Consider the following 25,372-nt stretch of genomic DNA (forward strand, 5'->3'; position numbering starts at 1 on the left):
GCCCCACCCACTTTGACCCTCTGGGCAACTTCCACTGATAAGTAAATGACAGAGGCAGGCAATGCAGCCCAACCACTGGGAAAATAATCTTTGGGATTTTCATTAACCTTAGCAATCCTTTGCTAGAAGCTTAAGCAAACTAGTCCATATGGACACTTACCCATGAGAGTCCATTTCTGGGCGCATATCAAAGACTTGGCACTGGGCCAGCCTCACAATCACCCCTGATCTCAGGAGTTCTGCTGAACCTTGCTGTTCCTTAGCCACTCTTGTGAGAAATGCCTACAAAGTTACAAAAGGGAAAGTATCAGTGTTGAAATCATGTCCAAGGGGCTTATGAGGAAACAAGACACTCTTAGTTCATTCCTTATTAATCACTAGTGAGGGGGAAATCCTGAGCTATCTACAAGGACACATTGTACCTCCCTTTTCATAACATTTTTATGAGAACTCTGGTGGGGGGAGGTGTGCAAAGTGCCTGAGTACTGTACATTATTATTACTGCGAATTATTCAATTCAAATATAGTTTCTGTCAACAGGTCAACGGTGGGTTTGCTGTGCTCATTTCTAGTGTGTGTAGCATCATGCTTGGTATATATTAGGTATTTAGTAAATACATATGAATAAACGGATGGCGAGTCTAAGACTTCCACTAGTGTGACATTATGTAAGAAATTTAACATGGAGAGACTGCAGCAGATCTGGAGGGAAGGAAATGACAAAGAAAAGAGTACTTAAGGCACTGTTCCCTTCCCACGAACCCTGGCATCATGCCACCTCAGCAGCATCCTCAGTGAGCAAGCTGGCAGCAGGACACTGCCCTCTAACCTTCTCAGGATCATCGCAGCCCATCTTTACACTGAAAGATGCATTGCTAGCACAAATCCCCAAATGTAAAACTTAACATAATGGCAGCTTATATAACAGAAATGCTCAGGGAACACCAGTGGCCGAGCTAGCAGTAAGCACAGCTGCAGGACCAGAAGAAGACCTACTGACCTATAAAGTCCAGCATCCACACAACCTTACCATTTTGGATTCATACGTATAAAGGGCTTTTAAGAGAGGAGGCTGTGGAGTCAGCAAGCTCTGTAGAGTTCGGTCATCTTCCACCAAGCTATCCACAAGGACCTTCAAATAGCCACTGTTAGAAAGGTACAAGAGCCACTGATGCTGCTTGTCCACAGAGACAATCCGATCAAGGAGAGCCAGGGCCAACATCTAGAGGAAGAAAGAGTCAAGAGTCAAAGCCTTAATATGTGGATGGCTACCAAAATCACCAACAGCCAAGCCTGTACTTGGAGGGCTTTAAGAACTGTTTCTTATAAGAATGTTCATAATAGAATTTCACTTCTTTTTTTTTTTTTGAGTAGTTGGAAATTGTATATTCTTGCACACGCCCGACTCGCCAGCAAGAACGACGCTGCAACAGGATCCTTCTGCACACGTTTATTGGGAGAGCTTGATTGCAGAGGCAAAGAGACCCCAAGCCCAGAACTGGTGCTGCTTATATAGGCATAGGAGAGGCATGTCTCACATCTGGATTGGTTATGCATGGGTTATGCTTACCACCTCATTTGCATGTCTACATCTGATTGGTTAACTTCTCTCTCATCTGATTGGTTAACTTGTCTCTCATCTGATTGGTTAATTTTGGTTAATTCTCAAAATCTCATCTTGGCAAAAGAACTTTACTGCCTATGTATGCGTGGTGGCCAGCAGTAGCCAACTGCCACTCTGCAACGGCACATGTGGCTTCCCACAGTATATACCTAGAATCTCAATTTCTTGATATAAAGAAAATCTTCAGTGTCAAGTTTTTTTTTTTTTTTAATTTATTTATTATATGTTAGTACACTGTAGCTGTCTTCAGACACTCCAGAAGAGGGCATCAGATTTCATTACAGATGGTTGTGAGCCACCATGTGGTTGCTGGGATTTGAACTCAGGACCTTTGGAAGAGCAGTCGGCACTCTTAACCTCTGAGCCATCTCACCAGCCCCAGTGTCAAGTTTTAATTCTGAAGCCAAACCTACATTAAAAATGATGGCATTTATATTTTAGACACTATTTGTTAGAGAGAAAAGAAAATTAACTTTTTGAAAATGTACATGAAGACGCTTGTATGAGACTCTATGCACCATGAAGGCCAGAAAAGGCACTGCTTTCTTGGAAATGGAGTTACAGATGTTGCAAGTTGTCCAGTGTCTGTGCTGGGAGCTGAACCTAGGTCCACTCCAAGGACAGTAAGCACCCTAAACTGCTGAGCCAACGCTACAGCTCCCATGTTTTCTTTAAGCTAAATTACTTCTAACTCTAAATTTCTATGTACTATTTAGAGGAACCTTAGAAAAGTATTAAAAAATATATGTAATCTAATAAACATAGTTAAAGCCATTTTGATCTATTTTCCCTCAGGGTTTTGTTCTACATATAAAAGTACTTTAAAAACTTAAACATAATGAAGAGAATGCTTTCTAGTTTGCATCTTATCTTATTTCTTAAGTTTCCTCGTGGCCGTGGCATAATGGTGTGAGTGCGACAGGCCCTTCCATGGGGGTCCTCCTCCTCCTCCTCATCACTATGTTAGCCACATGCTTTATGGAAGACAAAATGCAAATCCCTCCACAAAACACCAGACAGAGGAGAGCACATTCAGGAAATGGGGACCTGCCCACTGGTGGAAAGACCAGAGGTCTACTAGGCAGGGCTTCTATTGTTTCTACTCATGCTGTCCTTCCTACAAACCTCAAACTTAGCAAAGGGGATTTTTTTTTTTAAGTTTCATTCATTTATTTATTTTATGTATATGTATAGAGTACACTGTAGCTGTGATACTGTGAGCCATCATGTGGTTGCTGGAAATTGAATTCAGGACCTCTGCTCGCTCCAGCCCCACTCACTCCAGCCCAAAGATTTATTTATTTATTATATGTAAGTACAATGTAGCTGTCTTCAGACACACCAGAAGAGGGCGTAAGATCTCATTACAGATGGTTGTGAGCCACCATGTGGTTGCTGGGATTTGAATTCAGGACCTTTGGAAGAGCAGTCAGTGCTCCTAATCACTGAGCCATCTCTCCAGCCCCAGCAAAGGTGATTTTAAGGAGAAATTCTGAGTTAAGATGCCACACAAACAAAATATAAAGTAACAAAACAGAACCTACAACTCATAGTAGATGAGCAAACTCACTATAATATCAAAAACAATTCTCTATGTGCAACACACATTTTAAAGCTGATTCAGTATATACTTTCATAAATATACACTATTCAGTACCAATTCTACACAGCTGATTTCTTACCCTTCCAATCTCATGGCCATCACAAGCATCTCGACAGACCACTTCCATGAGGGCAGCGCCATAACTCTCAATGATAGCCATGTTTTCTCGTTGTAATTTACTAAACACATCTTCAGGGGCAGTCAGCCGCTCCCACATAGTTTTCTTAGCTACAAGGATTAAAACAGAAAAGTCCAGTAAAAAGCAATTTAGCAACTAATTATATGTCATATCCAACAACAGAAATCCATTATTGTATGTACACAAAAGACGAGATCAATGAGTCCAGACAATGAACTTTAAAAGCATGTGTCACACATGCACACTAATAACACAATGTATGGCTCTTCAGAAGTTAAAATTAATCATCGACTCCAAGACAACTGATTATAATTTATCCTGCTAATCAATTTTTCTTATATCTTATTGCCATCTTTGAAACTTTGGCTAGGAAGGAAAAGATAAAATACAGGCAGGAATCTCTCTCAAACAAACAAACAAAAATCAGAAAATTTTAATCTTTAGAGATTTTTAATTGAAATATTTATTAAAATTAAAAATTGTTATCACAACAGTAATTTAAGTATATAATTAATAGTGTGTGTACATACATTTCACTAAGAGTCATGCAAACCTTACAAAATTTTCATAATTAAAGCAAGTTTTTAATTAAAAGCAATTTCATGGTTTTCCTAACACTGTAGTAAATTTTTTGGGGGGGGGTCATTTTGGTTTCTTGTTTGTTTGTTTGTTTGTTTGGGTTTGCTTTTTCTTTTTTTTTTTTTTTTTTTTTTTTTTTTTTTTTTTTTTTGGTTTTTCGAGACAGGGTTTCTCTGTATAGCTCTGGCTGTCCTGGAACTCACTTTGTAGACCAGGCTGGCCTCGAACTCAGAAATCCGCCTGCCTCTGCCTCCCGAGTGCTGGGATTAAAGGCGTGCGCCACCACGCCCGGCGGGTTTGCTTTTTCATGACAGAGTTTCTGTGTATGACAGCCTGAATGTCCTAGAATTCACTTTGTAGACAAGTCTAGTCTCCAACTCAAAGAGCTCCGCCTGCCTCAGTCTCCAGAATGCTGGGATTAAAGGCCTGTGCCACCATGCCCAGCACTAAACTATCACTGTGAGCCAGGCACACAACACACACAGCACAAGGTCCCAAGTTTGCAACTAGCCTGGAATATAGAGATCCAATCTGCATAGAAATAAACTGTCATCTTGATGACTATTCTAAGTGCGTTACAGACCTCCACCTAGTGGTTAAATAATGTTTTCCACTTTGACTAAAAGAATATGAAAAATATTTTTAAGGGAAAAATATGGGCGTTGTTGGGAGTAAATAGCCCCAATTACTATTATCTTTTAAAAAATAGTTTGATTGCTCCAAAAGCTTCCTTAAACTATTTTTCTTGACATTAAAAATATCTGCACACAGGGGCTGTACAGATGGCTCTTCAGAGGACCCGGGTTGGTTCCTAGCATTCACATGGCAGCTCACAACCATATGTAACCCCACTTCCAAGGGATCTGAAGCTTTCTTCTGACCTGAGACACACTGAGCACAGACATGCATAAACCCCAAACACGTAAAGAAAGCATATATACACATACATCAAGTGCCCCTATAGATATACTGCTGCCTGTTGTTATCTTCTAAAGTACTAGGCATAAATGATAGCTACTCAGGATAGGGTGAGCGGAACCACACTTAAAATACAAACATTCATAAAGAAGAGAGCACACTGAAAGCCTATCATTAGATGAGGCTACTGACAAGTTCTCAAAATAGTTTAGTTGAAATACTAATTACTAAAAATAAAGGCAAAATAGTTTTAATTGAAACAAAATTAACAATAAAAAACATATTCATTATAAAGGTGATTTAAACATATGGTTTGGCTAAGACGGATCAGATATAATATAGACAAAAATTTCTCAAAAAAAGAAAACTAGCAAGTTCTAAATTTTCCATAAATACACCAAATAAAGCAGAAATTTTGTTTGGAAGTAATTTCATGTTTAGTCCTATAGAGTAGGATTTCAAACATGGGCCACTCTGCTCAGCTTAGTATTTTAAATGTCTTCCTTTTCAATTTATATTTGTTTATGTATATGTGTGAACAGGTGACCATAAGAGACTTGGATCCCCCAGAGATGGAGTTATGGGTTTAGAGCCACCACATGAGTGCTGGAATCTGAACTCCCATCCACTACAAGAGCTGCAAGTGCTCTTAACTGCTGAGCCATTGTCTCTAGCCATGCCTTCCTTTAAATGAAAAAGTTCTACCTTGAATTTATCCAACACAATCTTCACATAGTATAAAAAATATATATACTACAGGTGAGCATTTATACTGGTAAGACCATTTTAGATGGCCATTCTAAAAAAATCTATTAAAATAAAACTACATATTATTTCCCATGTGAATTCTATCACAAATCTTCTTGAAAAGTAGACATATGAGGATTTTGAAGCAATATTTGTGATAGTAAAATATTAGAATTTTTAAGTCTATGAATAAAGAAATTGTTTAAATGTTATAGCCTTACTATAGGACAACAGCCATTTTATAAGACCCCAACAGATATGTACTGTGATACAAGGAGAAAAGAGACAATTGTCCAACCCTACAGACAGTACACTGTAGTTCAAGTCTATAAAACTAGAATATCACCGAGTGTTATTGCCTTACAATGTCTATATACTAATCTTCTAACTCTTAAAAACTACACTTGTCCTCCACTTTACAGCAATCTAATGGCTATGTCAAGACTTACTAATTATAGTTGTGCTGAGTCAAAAAATGGAGAAGTGACTTAGATTTCTGAAGCTACCATCTTTACAAAGAGAAAAGAGTAAAAATCTGTCTAACTTTACCAGCTTCTAGTGTGTCCGGCTCATCTGGTCTCTGGGCAATCTGTAAATAATAAAGCAGAGAGCCGTACAGGTGAGTCCTTACACGCTGGAAGCCACCACCTAGGAGACAAAGACATGTATGCAGTCAAGGGAAAACATTTCACTCAAAGTCAGAACAAAGTCATAATGCTTAGAAAAATGTAGATGGAAAAACCTGTCTTCAAAATAAAATCCAACAGTTTCTTCAGTATGATGTGAAGCGAAGAATCTCCGATGGACGCAAAGCCTACGGGCCGGCTCTCTGCTGCAGGAGGTGAGGTCAAAGAACTATCAAGCATGAAAGCATAATGGGCCTCTCCAGGTCCTGAGACCAATGGCTGCTTCTGTTCCGTGCGCACAGCCTGGCTTAGGTGAGCAGTCAGGGTGAACACAGCGCCGGCAACCACTGGCATTAACTCTTGTGCGGCTTCATCATCCAGCACCTTAAAGTACAAAGGGGAACCAGTGAGACCAGCTCCCACGAGAACTCAGGAAGTCTCACATAACATAAAGCTTTACAACTACCTTAAGAATGTAGGACCTGGGGGGCAGTGGTGGCGCGTGTCTTTGATCCCATCACTTGGAAGGCAGAGGCAGGAGGATGTCTTCGAGATAGAGGCCAGCCTGATCTACAGAGTAGATCCAGGAGAGTCAGGGCTACACACAAAGAAACCTTGTGTTGAATCTCACCCCACCACCCAAAAACTCTAGAACTAAGCTGGGTGGTGGTGGTGCACATGTTTATTCCAGCACTTGAGAGGCAAAGGCAGGTGGATAACTGTGAGCTTAAGATGCACCTGGTCTACAGACTGAATTCTGGGACAGCCAAAGCTACACCATGAAACCCTGTCTCAGAAAACAAACAAAACAAATGTAAGAACTACTCAAAGGGAAAAACGCCAAACAAGTGTTAATTAATCCTGATCAGAATTCTATGCAGAAAGTTTTTGCTTTGAAATTACACATCCATGGTATTCTGTGAAAACTTAATTTTTTTGTACCACTAGGGTCATATTCAGTAGTTCTAGGTAAGATCTGCTTACATGTAAGTGGTTTGGATAAACTTGGTTCACAGGAAATGGCACTAACAGGAAGTGTGGCCTTGTTGGAGGACTACTGTGTAGGGGGGCTTTGAAGATGCCTAGTGCTCAGGCTCCACCCAGTGTAGAAGAGACCCTCCTCCTAGCTGCCCATGATGGTCTCCTTCTGGATGCCTTTGGGTCAAGATGCAGACCTCTCAGCTCCTCCAGCATCATGCCTGCCATGCTTCCCTCCATGCTGATAATGGGCAGAACCTCTGAACCTATAAGCCACCCCAATTAAATGTTTTCTTTATGGGGGTTGCCTTGGTCATGGTGTGTCTTCACAGTAATGGAAGCCCTAAGACAGTCTATATTTACAACGCTTCCTGGATAATTCTGAAACATTCTAGCTCATAGTTCCTTTTTTTATGGTTTTTCAAGACACGGTTTCTCTGTGCAGCCTTGGCTGTCCTGGAACTCACTGTAGACCAGGCTGGCCCCGAACTCAGAAATCCGCCTGCCTCTGCCTCCCAAGTGCTGGGATTAAATAGCTTTCTTTTTGCATCAGTATTATAAACTCTATTTTCCTTCTAATCTAAAATGGAAAAAAACAATTAGAGCAGCATATTTGCTTACAGGCAAATGTATATGATTATAATACCATATATTCATACATGAAAGTCTCTAGCAGTAAAGTAACTTGGGAACTAAATCACCTTATCATGCACATCTTGTAAAAGGTCACGGATAATCAGCTGTCGATCTTCTGCCTGGATGAGCTCCTGAGGACAAGCTGTCAGTATAATTTCTACCAGCTGCCTCCAGGATTCTAGAGCATGCCGCTTTGCATGAAGACACTGTAGCAGCTTGTTTCTTCCTACAACATACTGAAGAATAGTGCTGACTTCCTAAAGCCATAAATATTGAAAGTGGTTAACATTCAGGGAGATAATACATCTTTTAAACAATTTCCTATTTTTAATACTTCCTAGTTATTCAGAAAACACTCAAATTATATTTATTAATTGTATTGTATAACTTTAAAAATAAATTGAAAACCACAAAAAATATAAAACCGCAAAACATTCCATGAAAGTTTAATTTTATGTGTGTGTGTGTGTGTGTGTGTGTGTATGTGTGGTTTGTGTGTGTATGTGCCCTCACATGTATACATGCCACAGGAAATGTACAGGGATCAGCAAACAACTTCCATGAGTCATTTCTTTTCTTCCATCCTGTGGGTACTGAAGACCAAACTCAAGTCGTCAGGCTTGGCAGCAAATGCCTTTATTTACTTCACAGCCCTCCGTGTAAGTCATTGACTAATTACATATGCAATTACCACTCTTTAAGCAAGCAAATTAAGTAGTCCAAACAAAGAGCTGAAGGTGTCAACCTAACACAGCTTACTTACCTCCATCAGCAGAGGTCTCTGACCTATTGCTGCTATACCCTGAAGAGCATTGACTTCAGCTACAAGAACTCTATGAAGAAGCTAAACAATTAGTGAAAAAGAGAAAAACAGTATCATCAGATGCTGGTGGAATAATACATAGTAATTACCATAGCCCGCCCTAACTGGAAAAGGTCCAGGTATCTCTGCATACAATGCACCAATGGCAAGGTCCAATTTGCACACAAAAACATTAGCCATCCGGGTCCTTCCAGAAAATAGTAGCTCAGGGCCGAGGGACAGTAATTTAATGCTGGGAGCCTCAATCGCCTTCTCATTTTGCTGTAATCATTCACTTGGTAGAGAACAACAGTGAAAACTACTCTGTAGTCCTAGCTGGGTGGGAAAATTGATGTGGAAAGCTTTTAAAGAAAGTAAGAGTATTTATTGACTTTTTATTTCCTCACTGTTAGACAAAACAGCCCAATAAACTAATAACAGGAACAGTAACATGTTAATCTATGTACATTCTACGGTTATATTTTTCTGGCAGCTTGGTGTCTGAACCAGTTACTGCAGGCTCTGGAGCGCAGCCCTCACCTTGACATTGCAGACCGTCTGCCCCTGTAAATTCTTGTGCTCACAGTTGGCAATGACTTGCTCAATCTGAGCACGGTCAAAAAAATCCAGCTGCAAAGGCTCAGGAATCTCCTGACTGAAGTCAATCGAATCAAGAATACTGAGAATTTTCCGACGCACTAGAAACAAGAAGTAAATAAACCGTCCTTGAGGCCCGGAAGAGGAGAACCAACCATACTTAGCTCGTCAGCACGCTGTGCTCTGAGACCAGAGACCCTGCTGAAATAATCTAAATCCCACTTATTTCTGATTCCAACCATACTTAGCTCATTAGCATGCTGTGCTCTGAAACCAGAGACCCTGCTGAAATCTAAATCCCACTTATTTCTGATTTGGCCACTCACTAAGATAATTTTTTTCCTCTGCTCTATAAACCCTTATAGACAACAAGCAATCCTTTACATAGCTCTTCTATATCGTTCCAGAACCTAGAGATACCAGTAAATTATCCTGCAATTTTAAGCAGTGTAATGTCTATAATGTCCTCAAATTCCAAGGGCCTCTCACCTTTTGTGGCAGTGTCAAAATGAAGGAACCCAGAGACAGATCTATTTTCATCTTCCATTCCTCCTTCACCATCTGTTGGAACACCAATAGCAGTAGATCAGAAAAGGAAAGGTACACTTTAAAAATTACATTTACTCAGAGGTGACAAACATTTTATTTCTGGGTCAAAGAGCCTTTTGTAAATGGATAAAAATGCAAAATTACGAGGACTTTGAAATGTCCATTTACCCTTCTCCATCACAACTGACCCACTCATAACTCTGAAGAGGATAATTAGAATTTCACAACTAGCAAGCCCCATCATACTAAGAAAATGATTAAAAAGAAGCTTATGTTTAATATGCATATGTAATACTCAGTGAAACAGCATTGGTTATGATGGTTCGGTATGACAAACTTCACTATTTTGTATGGCAAATTCATTAAAAGGAAAATGAAATGACATCAAAGGACAACTTTTCATTGTTTTAAAGATAAAGACACTCAAAGCTGGGAAGCAGCAGTCTTGTCTACAGCCCCACCCTAAGCATACGCCACCGTGCCCCTCAACAGTGTTCACCTGAGTACGGCTTCACCGGCATGTCATCCAGTAAGAGGTGCAAGAGCCTCTGTGTATGTGAGCGCTGGCGATTCAGAGATGTCACTCTTAGTTCTATTGAGGCCGTCTTCATAAGCCACGACATCTGACTCAGCATGGAGATTTCATGCTCTAGAATTTAAACAAATAAATTTCATCTCCCATTGTTCAAATACAAGATCAGAAAATTCCATAAATCATCAGATACTTCCTCATGAAACAAAGTCAGTAATTTCTGAATCATAGTAACATCATAACCAGAACATAAAATTATGAAAGAAAAAGAGGATACAAAAGAAAAAGATGTTATTCTATGTCTATGAAAAATTTAAGAGAATGATAAAATTTTTATTTGTGCCAGATGTGGCGCATGCCTTTAAGCCCAAGTACTCAGAAGACAGAGGATCTCTGTGAATTCCAGGCTAGCCTGATCTACACAACAAGTTCCAGGTCAGCTGGGAATATATAGTGAGACACTAGCTCAAAAAAAAAAAAGTTTATTACCAGAGTAATTTCACAAAGACCTTAAAAGTCTGCCACAATTTAACATGAATGTCACTTTGTATTTTGTTTTGAAAAGTAATTCAAATATATAATAATTCATTTTAAAAAACTATTTTTACTCAAAAAATACATACTTAAGCCTATATTATATAATTTTAGGCTATATAATTTAAGGTGATAAGACAGTTGGTAGAGCTCTTGCCTTGACATATAATTAGGGCTATACACCACATTATTAAAACTAGTTTAAGGGGATTAAGAGAGATGGCTCCATGGTTAATGGAATGTCCCACTCTTGCAGCGGATCCTGGTTTAACTTCCTATAACGAAGTCCATGGGATCTGCCACTCTCTTCCCAGGCTTCTGAAGACAGGGGTCCATGTAAACACAGGTACACACACACACACAAATTCAAAACTAAGTCTTTCAAAAAAAGGTTTTCAAATTCAGTATTATTTTAAGATAGTCTTGCAATAACCAAGACAAGTCTCAAACACAGCCCCTACCTGAGCCTCCCAAGCTGATCTGAATTACAGGCAGGCATGACCATTTCTGGCTCAGTATTATTTATGTTTAGTGGGTCCTATGCTTTGAAGTCCTAAATGATGACAACATAAGCATAGTTGGCTAAATAATAATACTAACAATCTCAATCTGCACTGGTTGACAATTTGCCATACGATGGAGTAACTGAGAAGTTACTTCTCAGTTAAGAAAATGCCTGTATCGCTGCAGGCAAGCCTGTGACACATTCTCTTAATTAGAACTGATATGAGGGCTGGAGAGATGGCTCAGCGGTTAAGAGCACTCACTGCTCTTCCAGAGGTCCTGAGTTCAATCCCCAGAAACCACATGGCGGCTCACAACCATCTGTAAAGGGATCCGATGCCCTCTTCTGGTGTGTCTGAAGATAGCTACTGTGTATATATAATAAGTAAATAAATCTTTTTTTTAAAAAAAAAAGAGCTGCTATGAAAGGGCCCAGCCTATTGTGGGTGACCAGATCCCTGGTCCTGGATCATGTAAGGAAGCAGGCTGAGCAAGCCATGGGAGCCAGCCACTAAGCAGCACTCCCTGAGGCTTCTGCTTCACTTCCTGCTTCCAAGTTCCTACCTTAATGGAGTATAACCTGAGACTAACTAGTAAGATAAAATAAACACTTTCCTCCCCAACATGCTTTATATATGTGAGCACACTGTAGCTGTCTTGAGACACTGGAAGAGGACATCGGATCCCATTACAGATGGCTGTGATCCACCATGTTGTTGCCGGAAATTGAACTCAGGACCTCTGGAAGAGCAGTCAGTGCTCTTAACCACTGAGCCATCTCTCCAGCCCCCCACCCACCCATGCTTTTAGTAATGGTATTTATCACAGAACTAGAAACCCTAACTAAGACACAGGCCAAGTTAAGTCCATTTTTATAACACATAAGTCATACTGTGACTATTCTTTTGGATTATCCATGTATAAAAACTTAAAGTTTCTATAATGTTCTTAAATAAACAAAATCTCATAACTAAAAATGACAAAATTATGAAAATAAAGAAAATTGTTTTGTCAATCAGATAATTCTAAAGATATAACAGTATTCTAAAACCTAATTAGAAAGCTGACAATTACTAGAAAAAGAAATGTATTAACAGTCTATATGAACTTTGATTTCAAAATATGATGCCATAATTAAGTTTCAGAACTGCACTGTGGTACCCACACTGCGGTGGAGAATAGTCTGAGCTCACAAATTCAAGACACCCTCGGTTTGGCTATATCATAAATCACAATGCTAAGCTAAGGCTTTGAAGTGGTTCAGCAGATTTGGGTACTTGCAGTGTGTCTAACTAGCTAAGATTGATCCCTGGGATGCACAGGGAAAGGAGAAACAACTCCTGAAAGTTGCCTTTCAACGTATATAGGAATGCTGTTGCACAAAATGTAATAAAAAATAAATAAAAAGTTCTACTATATATGTAAGAAATTAACACAAGCAAGAGTAAGAAAAGATTTGTATACAGTGAACAGGAAGAAGGGGGGGGGGAGCCAGACATAGTACATGTCTTTAATTCCGACACTCATGAGGCAGGTAGATCTGAAGCAAGCATGTGTTGCACAGTGAGTCCCAGGACAACCAAGGCTACAAAGAGAGACCCTGGCTCAAAAACAAAAGAAAAGAAAACAAACAAACAATTCACAATTCTTCTGGTCTTAGTATACACCAAGTATACATACAGGAAAAACAGAAATATTTTTTTAAAAACTTTTTATTTTTTTAATTTAAAGGAAAAAAACAGAACCTTGATAAAATTTAAATTAGGCCAGAACAGTTCTTAGTTATGTCAATAAACTAGATTTATAATTTCCTCTAAAATTACTTTTCAAAGTTTTATTTCAGGGCAGTTTAGTTTCAAATATATGTAAGACACAAATGTAAATGAGAAATTTCTCTAAGTAATTTTCATTCACAAGTAAGTAGGATGTCTCAGCAGATAAAAGTACTTGCAACACAAGCCTGATGAGCCAACGTCAATCCTTAGACCTCATGCAGAGGTGGAAAAGAGACAACAGACTTTACAAAGCTGTCTTGACCAATCACGTGTGCAGTGTGGCATGTGCACACCCTCACACATATAACACACACACATGCACATACACACGTTATGCGATCTAATTTCAGTGGTTTTCTTATCATTTTAATAAAACTTTTAAGTTTTGTTAGAAAAGAATAAACTCCCTCAATCAGACTACAGTCATGCAGTTCTACACTAGAAAGTAAGAACAGGAAGCTTCAAGCAGAAATTACAAAAGCATCCAAATAACAGCAGTAAAGTTCCAAGTGCTGCACATGGGAAGGCCTCAGCACCTAACCACTAACACCAGTGTGCACACTGGTTACAATCTCACCAATTATAATCTGCAAACACAAAACCCAGCATGTGCCAGGCCCCAAGATAAAGGACCCACATAATACTACTAGTGTGGCATGTCACATGACAGTTTGTAGATAGAATGAATTAACTTCAATTCAGGCTATTCCTATAAGGTTTACATACACAAATGAACTTCATGTTTAGAAATGGGTACAATCTCAAGATACCTAATATGTAAGAAATACTCCCAAGTCAAAAGGGATTGAGGGGAACATGGTGGGATATGCCTGTAATCACAGACAAGGCAGAGTACCTCAAATTCCAAGCCCAGATTCAGAGAAGACCCTATCAATCAACCAATTAATCAAATATTCAAATTCTGAAACAAAGAGTTCTCAACCTGCAGTAATAAAGCAATACAATGCCCTACCTTTGTTCGAGAAAGGTAGATGTTGCAACTGGGAAAATAAGAAGTCCTGGCTGGTTCTCAAGTACCTCATAGTAGGACCAGATGTGTCTGAGCATGCACATAACTGATATATCACCTAACGAAATAAAAGAAAATCAGTTATTTCTGTACTGATTAAGATAACAAAGTATGAATGTAAAACTTAAGATGCATCAACAACCTAAGCAAATGAATAATCACATGTGTAAAATAAATATAAGCTTAGAATTTTTAAAGACTTATTTATTTATTTATATGAGCATTCCATCTGTATTATGTACATCAGCATTTCAGACAAGAACATCAGATCCTATTATAGATGGTTATGAGCCACCATCTGGGCTGGGAATTGAACTCGGGACCTCTGGAGGAACAGCCAGTGAGTGCTCTTAATGGCTGAGCCATCTCTCCAGCCCCATAAACTTAAATTTTTAAATCCAGGTCCTTGGTGTACCAACTCAAAACAGCACAGAGAACACAGCTCAGAGTACTGACACTGCCAGACATGGCCTAGATTCCAGAACTAAGGCAGCTGAAGAAGGATAATAATGAATTCAAGGGCAGCCTAGGTTACATAGCAAGACTCTGCATTCAAAGTAAAAATGAGTTGCAGGACTAAATCTTGAACTTACCCTAAACATACATAAACATACATAAAGTTAATTAAGCTTTAGTATTTTAATTAGTAGTAGCATTACCTGGTGGTCACTTCTGAAAATTATCTCAACTTAAAAAAAATAGTAAAACTCAGTAGAACTACAACAATCACTAGTAAAATACTATAAAAATGTCCAAACTTCACTGTTAGAAATGTAAGCACTAAATACAACTTTAGGGGGAGGAGGGAACATTTATATCAATCCAAGAAAAATTGAGTAGATCTGACAAGCAAACAAATATCTCCATTATGTACATAATTTTCATAAATACATAGATAAAATGGCACAAAAATGAAAATTATTCACAATAAACCAAGAGGACATCTATTTTTAATAATAAAAATAATTAAACCAGTAAGCTCAAGGCCAGCCACAGCTACACAGAGAAACTCTATCTCAAAACAAAACAAAACAAAACAAAACAACAACAACAAAAAAGACCAAATAAATAAATGGATGGATGCATTGATGAATGAATGAATGAGGATAAAAAATGAGGTAGCAAGGCAGATGTGGTGGTTTGAATATGCTTGCCTAAGGAATGGGACTATTAGAAGGTGTGGCTTTGTAGGAGAAATGTGGCCTTGTTGGAGAAGTGTGTCAATGTGGGATGGGCTTTGAGACCCTCCTCCTAGTCATGTGGGAAATAGTCTTTGCCTTTCTGCCTTTGAAACAAGATGTAGAATTCTTGGCTCCTCCAGCACCATGCCAGCCTAGACACTGCCATGCTTCCCACCATGATAACAGACTGAACCTCTGAACCTGTAAACCAGCACCAATTAAATGTTGCCTTTTGTAATCATGGTGTCTCTTCACAGCAATGAAACCCCAAGACAGCAGGTGGCATACATCTTGTAAGTCACAGAATCTCTTTATAACTACAAAACGTAGGTTTCAGTATTTGCAAAGCAGCAGAGGTATTTTCATTCTCAGGTCATCCATTTATAAGAACTTAGTACTCACTTGTATATGTATTGGGCTCTTTTAAGCAACATTCTCTCAGTACATTAATACTTATCATAATTATTATGATTGTTTGCGATAACTCTAGCCAAGCAACTATTCATCCCTTTTGAACTGATATAACCAATACTCTTTACAAATTCCATATATGTAAGATTGCTTATAACCCTTAAACCAGTGCTCAAAGTCGTCTGTGCAAAGTTTCAGCTACCTGACTTGTCTAACACAAACAAGGCCACAGGCTTCCTTTGTCTTCCAACTCTCACACTGCACACAAAGGTCCTTTTCAGGGTCTAGCTAGAGTCATATTTATATCGGTTTTTTTTTTTTTTTAATTTTGCATAAGTCAGGGCCAAGGGCTGGAGAGACAGTTCAGTGTGTTAGACATCTATTGCCAAGCCTGACAGCCTGAGTTTAATCACCAGGACTCAACATGGTAAAAGGAAGAACTGTCTCTCAAATGTCCTCTGACCTCCACCCTAGCATGGTGATATGCACATGTGTTGGGGATTTGATTTGTGCTTACATGGGAATTTGCACATCTGCTGAAGGCTCCTGCCAACAGTTGGCTTTTTGACAGGTCAATAAAGAGACAGTGACCAATCGCTGGGCAAGGGAACAGAGGCAGGACTTTTACGATTCCCGGGCAAGAAACACAGAGGAGAGAAAGAGCAGAACCGCCATGATGGGGAGGCAGAGAGATCAGACTTAAGTCACCGACATGTAAGAATTTGGAATTTGGGAAAGTGGTGCCAGGGGTCACTCCCCAGATTGGATCTGGGCTAGCAAAGATGAAATACAGATTTAGCAAGTGTTAACTCAGGAATATTAGAAGAGAGCGTGTTAGCCACGTAGAGGTTCAGGAGTGACCCAGCCACAGCCATTGAGCTGGTAAGGTATAGATGTATGTGTGTGTCTTTTCATTTGCAAATCCAGAGAACTCAGGCAGGTGGTGAGAAGTGCAATCACCAGCCGGGAGCTCACTGCTGTTTAAATAATTTACTGCTAACACACCCGTGCACACAAAATATAATAAAAAATATAGAATTCTGCCGGGAAGTACTGACGCATGACTTTAATCCTAGCACTTGGGAGCAGAGGTAGGTGGATTTCTGAGTTCTAGGCTAGCCTGGTTTACAAAGTGACTTCCAGGACAGCCAGGGCCACAGAGAGAAACCCTGTCTCAAAAAAACCAACCCCCACCCCAAAAAATATATATATATTTCTAAAAAAAAAAAAAAAAAAAAAAAACCTAAACAAAACAGGACCAAACATAGTTCTGAAATATATTTAGTTCTAAAGCCCAAGAAAGCTGTGAAGTAAATTGCCTTTCAGAGAAACTACTTGTTAATAAACTCCATACAACCCTGATTACAGTGCTATTGCCAAAGTTGAACCCTAATAGAGCGTCAATACATGTCATATGCAATCCTTTTAACAGAAATGCATATAAAATAAGGTCATAGGTTTAGCAGTTAACAAGAATGTTGGGATTAGAGAAGTGTAGGAATCTGTCCATTTTCATTAATAGCAACAGTCCAGTTCTTGTTAGTTCATTATTCAGTGACCTTATAAAACATGCCAGTGAGTCAAAAATAATTGCAAACCCTTGCCTAGAAAGAAATCTGTATTTATTTTGTGTTTACTTGTTCTGTTTGTGTGTGTGCATATGCACATGTGCAGTGTGTACGCATGATGTTTATGAGCATGTGTGCCAAGAGGAGGGGAGAGGACAACTCTGCAATTGGTTCCCTCCTTCTACCAGAGACTGAATTCACTGTCAGGCTGCTGGGAAGTGCTTTAACCAGCTGAGCTCTCTTGCTGGCCCTAGAAATACAGTCCTAGAAAAATACCAAACAAGATACACTTTGACAGCACAGAAAATGTATCCAAAGGGGAAGAAAAGGGACTACAGAAACTGGTATAAAAGGGGTAAAAGGAACACCAAAACCATGTGTGTACTGAATGCAACTACATATAAGCACACATAAAGAGAAAGCACAGAATAAAAGGCAAACACCTCTGCTGCAGACTGACTGCCTGTCTCCTAACAGCTTTGCTACTAGTTTGTGATCCCACAAGCTAAAGTCCTCAAACAAAACACAAATCAGTTAAACAATAGAAAGTGCCTTCGCCTTCTCTTCTGGTCTTCAACTTAGCTGTATTCACTTCACCTCCCCTGGCCTAGATGATAGAGCTGTTCACCTGTTTCTGCACACATATCAGACTCTGTAACGCTGAGCTTCAAGGTACCTCAGATCACTCTCTAAGAAAGAATTCAGATTCAAAACGTGTGATTGCTTGGGACACCAGAGGACAAAGACTGACACATCACAAAGACAAACATGAGAATAACAGAAATGTCTCCATTACATCAAGAGAATAATCTACCTTTTCAGTATGACATGGAATCACAGCGCTTAGAACACATGTACAAATGAATTAAACTCAAATCAGATGCCTGCCATCTCCATGGCCATGGACTTGTTTACATGCTTCTTCTAAGGTGCTGCTTGTAGTGCCACTCTACACTGCAGAATCCATTCCACATATGAAAAGGGTCACACAAGGGAAGCCACACAACAGAGCAAGCCCAAGCTAGCTCAGCCTGCCTCGGGAACAGATGGTGGCAACCAGAGATCTTTTGACCCAAGCCTGCTCTAGGCCCCCAAAGAGCTACTTTAAATACAGTACCACTGGTAAAATCCACCAAAACACCTAGCAGTTCTCCTTCTTCACTCTGCTAACATCTTCAGATCTATAAGATGTTGTTATTCACGCCTCATGGGACTTATCCACAAATGAAAGACTAGAAGAACTACTAAATGAACACATTTGTATACTGCCTCGTCGTTGTCCTCCCATCTATGAACTGAGCTGCTCACGTTTCTGCCCAGTTCAAGGTGCTTTCTACTGCGTACCTGGTAGCACAGGTCGGCCAGCTGAGGATACTCCCGCACAGCCACTGGGCCATTTCTCCCCTCTGTGCCTTTCTCCAGAATGTTGAGGATGGCATGCAGGCATGTCCGAGGGCAGCCTAACACTCCTACATGGAACCAAAAGGAAATTCAACATTTCTCAGGGTTTCTGCTCAATTGTGAACATGCTTTCAAAAGCTGATATAGGACACTGTACTGGCTATTTTTGTGTCAACTTGACACAGCTGGAGTTATCACAGAGAAAGGAGCTTCAGTTGAGGAAATGCCTCCATGAGATCCAACTGTAAGGCATTTTCTCAATTAGTGATCAAGAGGGAAAGGCCCTTGTGGGTGGGACCATCCCTGGGCTGGTAGTCTTGGGTTCTATAAGAGAGTAGGCTGAGCAAGCCAGGGGAGGCAAGCCAGTAAAGAACATCCTTCCATGGCCTCTGCGATCGGCTCCTGCTTTCTGACCTGCTTGAGTTCCAGTCCTGACTTCCTTTGGTGATGAACAGCAGTATGGAAGTGTAAGCCAAATAAACCCTTTCCTCCCCAACTTGCTTCTTGGTCATGATGTTTGTGCAGGAATAGAAACCCTGACTAAGACAAATTGGTACCAGGAGTGGGGTATTCCTGTGACAACCTGACCATGTTTTGGGGAGGACTGTGGAAGGACTTTGGAACTTTGGGCTTGAAGATCCATTCATTGTTAAGAGCTCTGTCAGATGTTGTGTAGGAGCTTGGAAGATAATGCTGAGAACAGTGCAGAAGATGGAGGCCTGGTTTGTGAAATTTCAGAGGGAAAATTAAAGACTCTCTTCAGGGGCATTGCTGTTTTTATTGTGAAGATTTTGTAGTTCTGGTTAGCTGGGGCTGAAGAATCAGCTGTGATTAACAAGATACCAGAACTACTAAAGCAAAAACTTTGCATTACTGGGACTATTGATGCTGGTTAGCTGGAGCTAAGAAATTAGCAGTGATTAAGAAGAGACCAGCATCATTGAGGTGACATCTTCTGTGAAGTGTTTTCTGAAAGCACAAAGAGGCTGTGTTCCAGAGATAGGCAAGGTTGTACTCCTTCTGCAGTGGGACTTGGTAATGTGTAAGGGTCACCCAGGTGGTACTGGTTTTGAAGGCATGAAGGGGTCACACAGCAGCTCAGGCTCGGCACTGTGAGAGGCCATGGAAGGCCATTGGTGAAGGTGTGGCCCCAGTTGTAATTGAAGGCCCAGGACTGAAGGGGTCACGCAGTGTTTTGGAGATGCCAGTACCACGAGATGACCACCAAGAACAGCAGCAGCAGTGGAGTACAGGCATCTGGAGCCCAGAGGACGACGTGTGTGCTACAAAGGGCATGGCTGGAGAAGTGACCCAAGCCCTTGGAGGAGCCCAGAAGATCGTGAGTTGGATCCCAGACGTTGGATGGTTAGAGATTGATTTTTGCTTTGATTGTGACTGTGCCCTGATATTTTCCCTCTTGAAGGAAGAAACTGTTTTAGTGGAGCCCACAGTTAAGAGACTTTTAATTGTAAAAAGACTTTGAATTTTAAAAGAGATGGATATTTTAAAGAGATTGAAATTTTAAGAATATGTAAAGACTGTGGGACTTTTAAAGTTATTTAGATCTTGGGGATGAATAAGAATGTAAGGGTTGAGGCTTACTAGTGATGTGTTTGTGTGTCAAGTTGACAAGGGGTCAATTGTACTGGCTATTTTTGTGTCAACTTGACACAGCTGGAGTTATCACAGAGAAAGGAGCTTCAGTTGAGGAAATGCCTCCATGAGATCCAACTGTAAGGCATTTTCTCAATTAGTGATCAAGGGGGAAAGGCCCTTGTGGGTGGGACCATCCCTGGGCTGGTAGTCTTGGGTTCTATAAGAGAATAGGCTGAGCAAGCCAGGGGAGGCAAGCCAGTAAAGAACATCCTTCCATGGCCTCTGCATCAGCTCCTGCTTTCTGACCTGCTTGAGTTCCAGTCCTGACTTCCTTTGGTGATGAACAGCAGTATGGAAGTGTAAGCCAAATAAACCCTTTCCTCCCCAACTTGCTTCTGTCATGCTCTTCGCCACAGACACTGACAAATCTCAATCCATTAAATCTGTTTAAATGCCCAAGTGTGGTACAGCTATACCTGGGTCTTGTAGATTGGTGGTACTGATGGGTTTCTTTAACTCAAAACCCAACAGGTAGAGAGCAAGATTGGGTGGATTGCGTTCTAGAGATGTGATGAGAAGATTCAAGATATGGATTCTCGTTTCGTGACGGATCGCAGCTAACTTCTTTTCTAATTCTGAGCCTAAATACAGAATCCACAAAACAAAATCACAAGTTAATACTAGGTAGCATGTGTTTGAAGCACCACATTTACTTAATTCTTGATTGACTTTTATATTGCTTTGATTTAAACAATCTTAGAACTCTTTTTTATTCTAGCAAATTCTCAATCTCTTTTATATCAGCACTAGACATTAAGAGTTTCAAGGCTTTCCTCATTATGCCATGTATGTATTTTAAGTAAAGACACACGTTAATCAGAGCCATACCCTCTTCTACACGTACAAATTCTTCCGTGTCTTCAGAATCCAAGCACTCTACAAATCCAGCCATCAGCTTCTGGCTCACACTCTGAAGTCATAAAAGACAGAAAAATGTCAAATTAGCAACGCCTTTCTACACACCAGAGACCCCAAGACAAACACTGTGCACTTAGGAGCTGAGGTAGGATGTCCCTGAGTTTTAAGTCAGCTTCCTCTGAAAAAAGAAAGTGGACCAAGTGTGGGGAACACACCTTCAATCCCAGTCCTTGGGAAGCAGAGCCAAGAAGATCTAAGCTTAAGACTTGCCTGGCCAGTCTTTGTTTCAGGCCAACCAAGATTATATAATGAGACACTGCCTCAAAGAATAAAAAGGGAAGGAGGTAAATGGGGGGTGGGGGCAACTGTCATCAAGTTTATGTTCCACGCCATATGATAATTTGTACTTAATTTAAAGCTCAACATTGTGGCTCATACCTGTAGCCCAGCACTTAAGAGGGAGAGGACACAGAAGAATCGTAGGTTCTCAACCAGTCTAGATCTCGTAGCCAGACCCATTCTCAAATAGAAAAGTCAGAATGCAGAAGCCACATCTGTATCTTACAGTGGCTCTCAGTCTTGATGGTGCCTTCATTCCCAGGGCATTTATTAGATGGGAGGTCACTCTGATTTGTTACTAGAGCATACTACTGACCCAGTGGCAGAGAACAGTCATATGAAAGGTCTTATAATACTAAAACTGCAGCCAAATGAAGACCTGGGGGCCAGGGAGATAGCTAAGTGTGTGAGGATCAAACTGCCTCCCTACAGGTTGTCCTCTCACCAGCAAAGCCACCTGTGCATGCATAGTCACCCCATGCAAAGTGATAGAATGCTTCCTGCTTTAACACTGTGAAGATAAAGTTCAGACACTCTTACACACACTAGATGTTTACAGAAGAAATATCAAGCCAGTTAGGGCCAGCTGTGCTATCCACTGAGAAGAACACAGCAGCTACAGAGCAGAATCCAGCATGGGATCAGAGAGGAGATCTCGTAAGCAGAACCTGAACCAGCGGCGGCAACACAACACCATTTTAAATGAGAAAAAGAGAAACAAAACTATTAGGGACAGAAGAAAAAGGAGCATCTGAGCTGGGAGTGAACACGAGTCCATAGTGCCTCCATGAGTGGAGGCAGGAGGATCTCTGGAGCACCATGGTCTTGGGAAAAAGAAAGAAAGACCCATAAACACACTCTATAATACCCAACATAACACACCTATGGCTCACCAGAAAACTGCAAAGGTAATTAGCTCAGCAAACAGGTGTTGTGGCTACAAACTCAATGGCTTCAAATGCTTAAAGCCATTTTGTAGACTACACAGTAACATACTGGGGTGTAAACATTATACAGCGCACACTACAGAGGGTACTACACTGTGAAAGTATTAACTTGCATGGCAGGTTTCTCACCTTATCACTTATAAGTGCACTTATTTTTAGAAAATTGTTCCACAAACAAACATACACTTCATCTGGACACTATGATTGACAGAGAGCACCATCAACAGAATCATTACCTGGTCATGTGTGAAATCGCCAACCATTTTGACCTGAATGTTGGAATTACAAGAGATACAGCAGAGGATCTTCGCACTTTCAAATGCCAACTCAGGATTATTGTTCCCATGATACAGATACCTTCAGAAGAAACATTAAACAACAATGTATTCAAATCTGCCTTCTCACTATTCTCAATAAAGAAAATGTAGAGCGGCTCGAGAGATAGCTTGTGGATAAGTGCATTTGCTATTCTAGCAGAGAACCTTGGGTTTGGCCCTCAGCACCGACACCTACTTACAACTATGTCAAACTCCAGCTCTGAAGGATCCAACCTCATCTCTCACCTGCAGGCTCAGGTATACGTGTGATGCACATAGAGACAAGTAGGCACACACAAATACATATAAAAATTAAAGATAAAATGATTCTTAAAAGAAAAAAAAAAGAAAGAAAACTCTACGCCAAAGGTTCACCTACCCATACAACACTTTGGACAAATGAGAGAAAGGTGTCCTCCTTCTAGCTACAAAGAATTTGTCAAAGGCTTAATCATGCCCTTCCAAAATATCTATAGTAAAGTCTTAATACACAAGGACTATTTAGAAAAAGGTCTTTGCATATGTGGCAAACCAAGTACTGATAAGGTAACTAAGAAGGACTGGGCTGGCTAATTTCATGTCAACTGGACACAAACCAGCGTCATTTTGGAAGAGGAAACCTCAATAGAGAAGATGTCCTCACCAGACTGGTCCATGAGCAAGACAGCGGTATGCTTTCTTGATTAATGGTTCATGTGGGAGGGCTCAGCTCTCTATGGGCAATGCCACCTCCAGGCTGGTAGTCCTGGGTGCTGTAAGAAGCTGAGCAAGTCATGAGGAACAGGCCAGTAACAACCTCCATGGCCTCAAATTCAGTTCCTGCCTCCAGTTCCTCCCTGACCTCCATCAGTGACAGAGCAGTGATCTAAGAGCTATAAGATGAAACACTTTCTTCTGTAAGCTTTGCTTTTGGTCACATTGTTTTATCACAGCAATTTACAAAACTGAGACAAGGGTGCAACAAGACTGTCCTCACAAAAGGCTATGTGGGCAGAAATATCTCCACAGACCACCATATGAAGCTGATGTGAATGATAAGCCAAGGTTTCAACAAGCTATGAAATACCAAACCACCAGAATGTTAGCAAATGTGCATGTGTATACCCAAACACACACACACACACACACACACACAGAGAGACTAGAAGGGGCTCTCTATCCCCACTGTCCAAACACTCAAGTTTCCCTACAGGAAGATAAATACTATTCATTTCAGACATAGAAGCTTTTAAGACATAGAATGAGCTAGGAAGAGAAAAAAGAAAAGACCCAGCATGGCTCAGAGTAATGACAATCAGAGGAATAGAATTAGGTAATATTAATGTAGGCCAAAACCAGCCAGGACATGCTGGTGAACGTCTTGACTCCCGGCACTCGGGAGGCAGAGGCAGGCAAATCTGAGATCAAAGCCAGCCTGGCCTACAGAGCAAGCTCCAGGTTGGCCAGGGCAACACAGAGAAACAAAGTCTCAAAAAAAAAAAAACAAAACTAAGTAGGCCAAAACCTATAGTCTGTGATGTTCAACACACAAATGCAACAAAAGAGAGAAAAATAAAAGCTAGAGTGGCTTCCTTGTCCCTTCTGCTGTGTCTCAGGGCACTCACCTGGCGATGTTAACCACGTTGTCTGCCTTCTTAGTCCTCGGATTAATTCCCTGCAAGAGCTGTTCCAACGGCGAGACAATGAGAGCCAGCTGACTCTCTCTCAGAAGGTCCATGAAAAGGTTCTCCTTTTGCAGAGTGAGGTTGAGCAGTGCCAGGCAATGCTGAACTGCTTTTTCCAGGTGTTTCTTTCCTGTAACCCCAACGAAATTACAGTCTAAATGTACTTAAGAGAAAACACTAAAAGGCAAGCTGTAGTCTCAAAGTCTTTTGTTTTCACAAACCTCCAATAGCACCTTCAAACAGCTTCCACCCATTAAAAAACCATCGATGTCCATGGCCCGGGCTATTCAGTATTAACTTCTCTTTTATCTTTTCCCTGATCTTTTAGGGCAGTGGTTCTCAACCTTCCTAATGCTGTGGCCCTTTAACACAGTTTCTCATGCGGTGGTGACCCCCAACCATAAAATTATTTTCATTGCTACTTCACAACTGTAAGTTTTGCTACTGTATGAATCATAATAGAAATATCTGATGTGTGATACAATGGCTCTCAGAGTGGGTTGATTTGTCCCCAGTCAACATTTCCACCTAAAACACTCTTATTGTCCTAATAAGAAGGTGCAACTGGGCTGGAGAGATGGCTCAGAGATTAAGAGCACTGACTGTTCTTCTGGAGGTCCTAAGTTCAAATCCCAGCAACCACATGGTGGCTCATAATCACCTGTAGTGAGATCTGATGCCACCTTCTGGTGTGTCTGAAGATGGCTACAATGTACTTACATATGATAAATAAATAAAAATCTTTAAAAAAAAAAAGGATGCAACTGCCATCGAGGAGACAGAAAAAAAGCCTACAGCATACAGTACAGCACCCACCACAAAGAACTATCAGCTAAATCATCAACAGTGCTGAGAGT

The 25,372-nt window shown here is 40.5% G+C and overlaps 1 protein-coding gene across 2 annotated transcripts in view; it reads right to left on the minus strand.

Moving 5' to 3' along the window:
• The window catches only part of Nup205 (nucleoporin 205), a 70,734-nt gene that overhangs the window by 14,043 nt on the left and 31,319 nt on the right, over positions 1-25,372 (minus strand). For both annotated transcript variants that reach the window (XM_021164044.2, XM_021164043.3), the window contains exons 18-33: positions 24,456-24,645; positions 22,771-22,891; positions 21,219-21,300; positions 20,807-20,971; positions 18,678-18,802; positions 14,117-14,231; positions 10,298-10,447; positions 9,739-9,810; positions 9,193-9,350; positions 8,614-8,694; positions 7,916-8,107; positions 6,353-6,620; positions 6,160-6,258; positions 3,307-3,455; positions 1,031-1,222; positions 161-282 (exon numbers count right to left, since the gene is read on the minus strand). In XM_021164044.2, the coding sequence (XP_021019703.1) occupies positions 161-282; positions 1,031-1,222; positions 3,307-3,455; positions 6,160-6,258; positions 6,353-6,620; positions 7,916-8,107; positions 8,614-8,694; positions 9,193-9,350; positions 9,739-9,810; positions 10,298-10,447; positions 14,117-14,231; positions 18,678-18,802; positions 20,807-20,971; positions 21,219-21,300; positions 22,771-22,891; positions 24,456-24,645 (2,281 nt within the window). The remainder of the gene's footprint in view (positions 1-160; positions 283-1,030; positions 1,223-3,306; positions 3,456-6,159; positions 6,259-6,352; positions 6,621-7,915; positions 8,108-8,613; positions 8,695-9,192; positions 9,351-9,738; positions 9,811-10,297; positions 10,448-14,116; positions 14,232-18,677; positions 18,803-20,806; positions 20,972-21,218; positions 21,301-22,770; positions 22,892-24,455; positions 24,646-25,372) is intronic.

This window comes from Mus caroli, unplaced genomic scaffold (genome assembly GCF_978045245.1).
Source record: "Mus caroli unplaced genomic scaffold, Mus_caroli_1 scaffold_7, whole genome shotgun sequence".
Classification (NCBI taxonomy): Eukaryota; Metazoa; Chordata; class Mammalia; order Rodentia; family Muridae; genus Mus; species Mus caroli.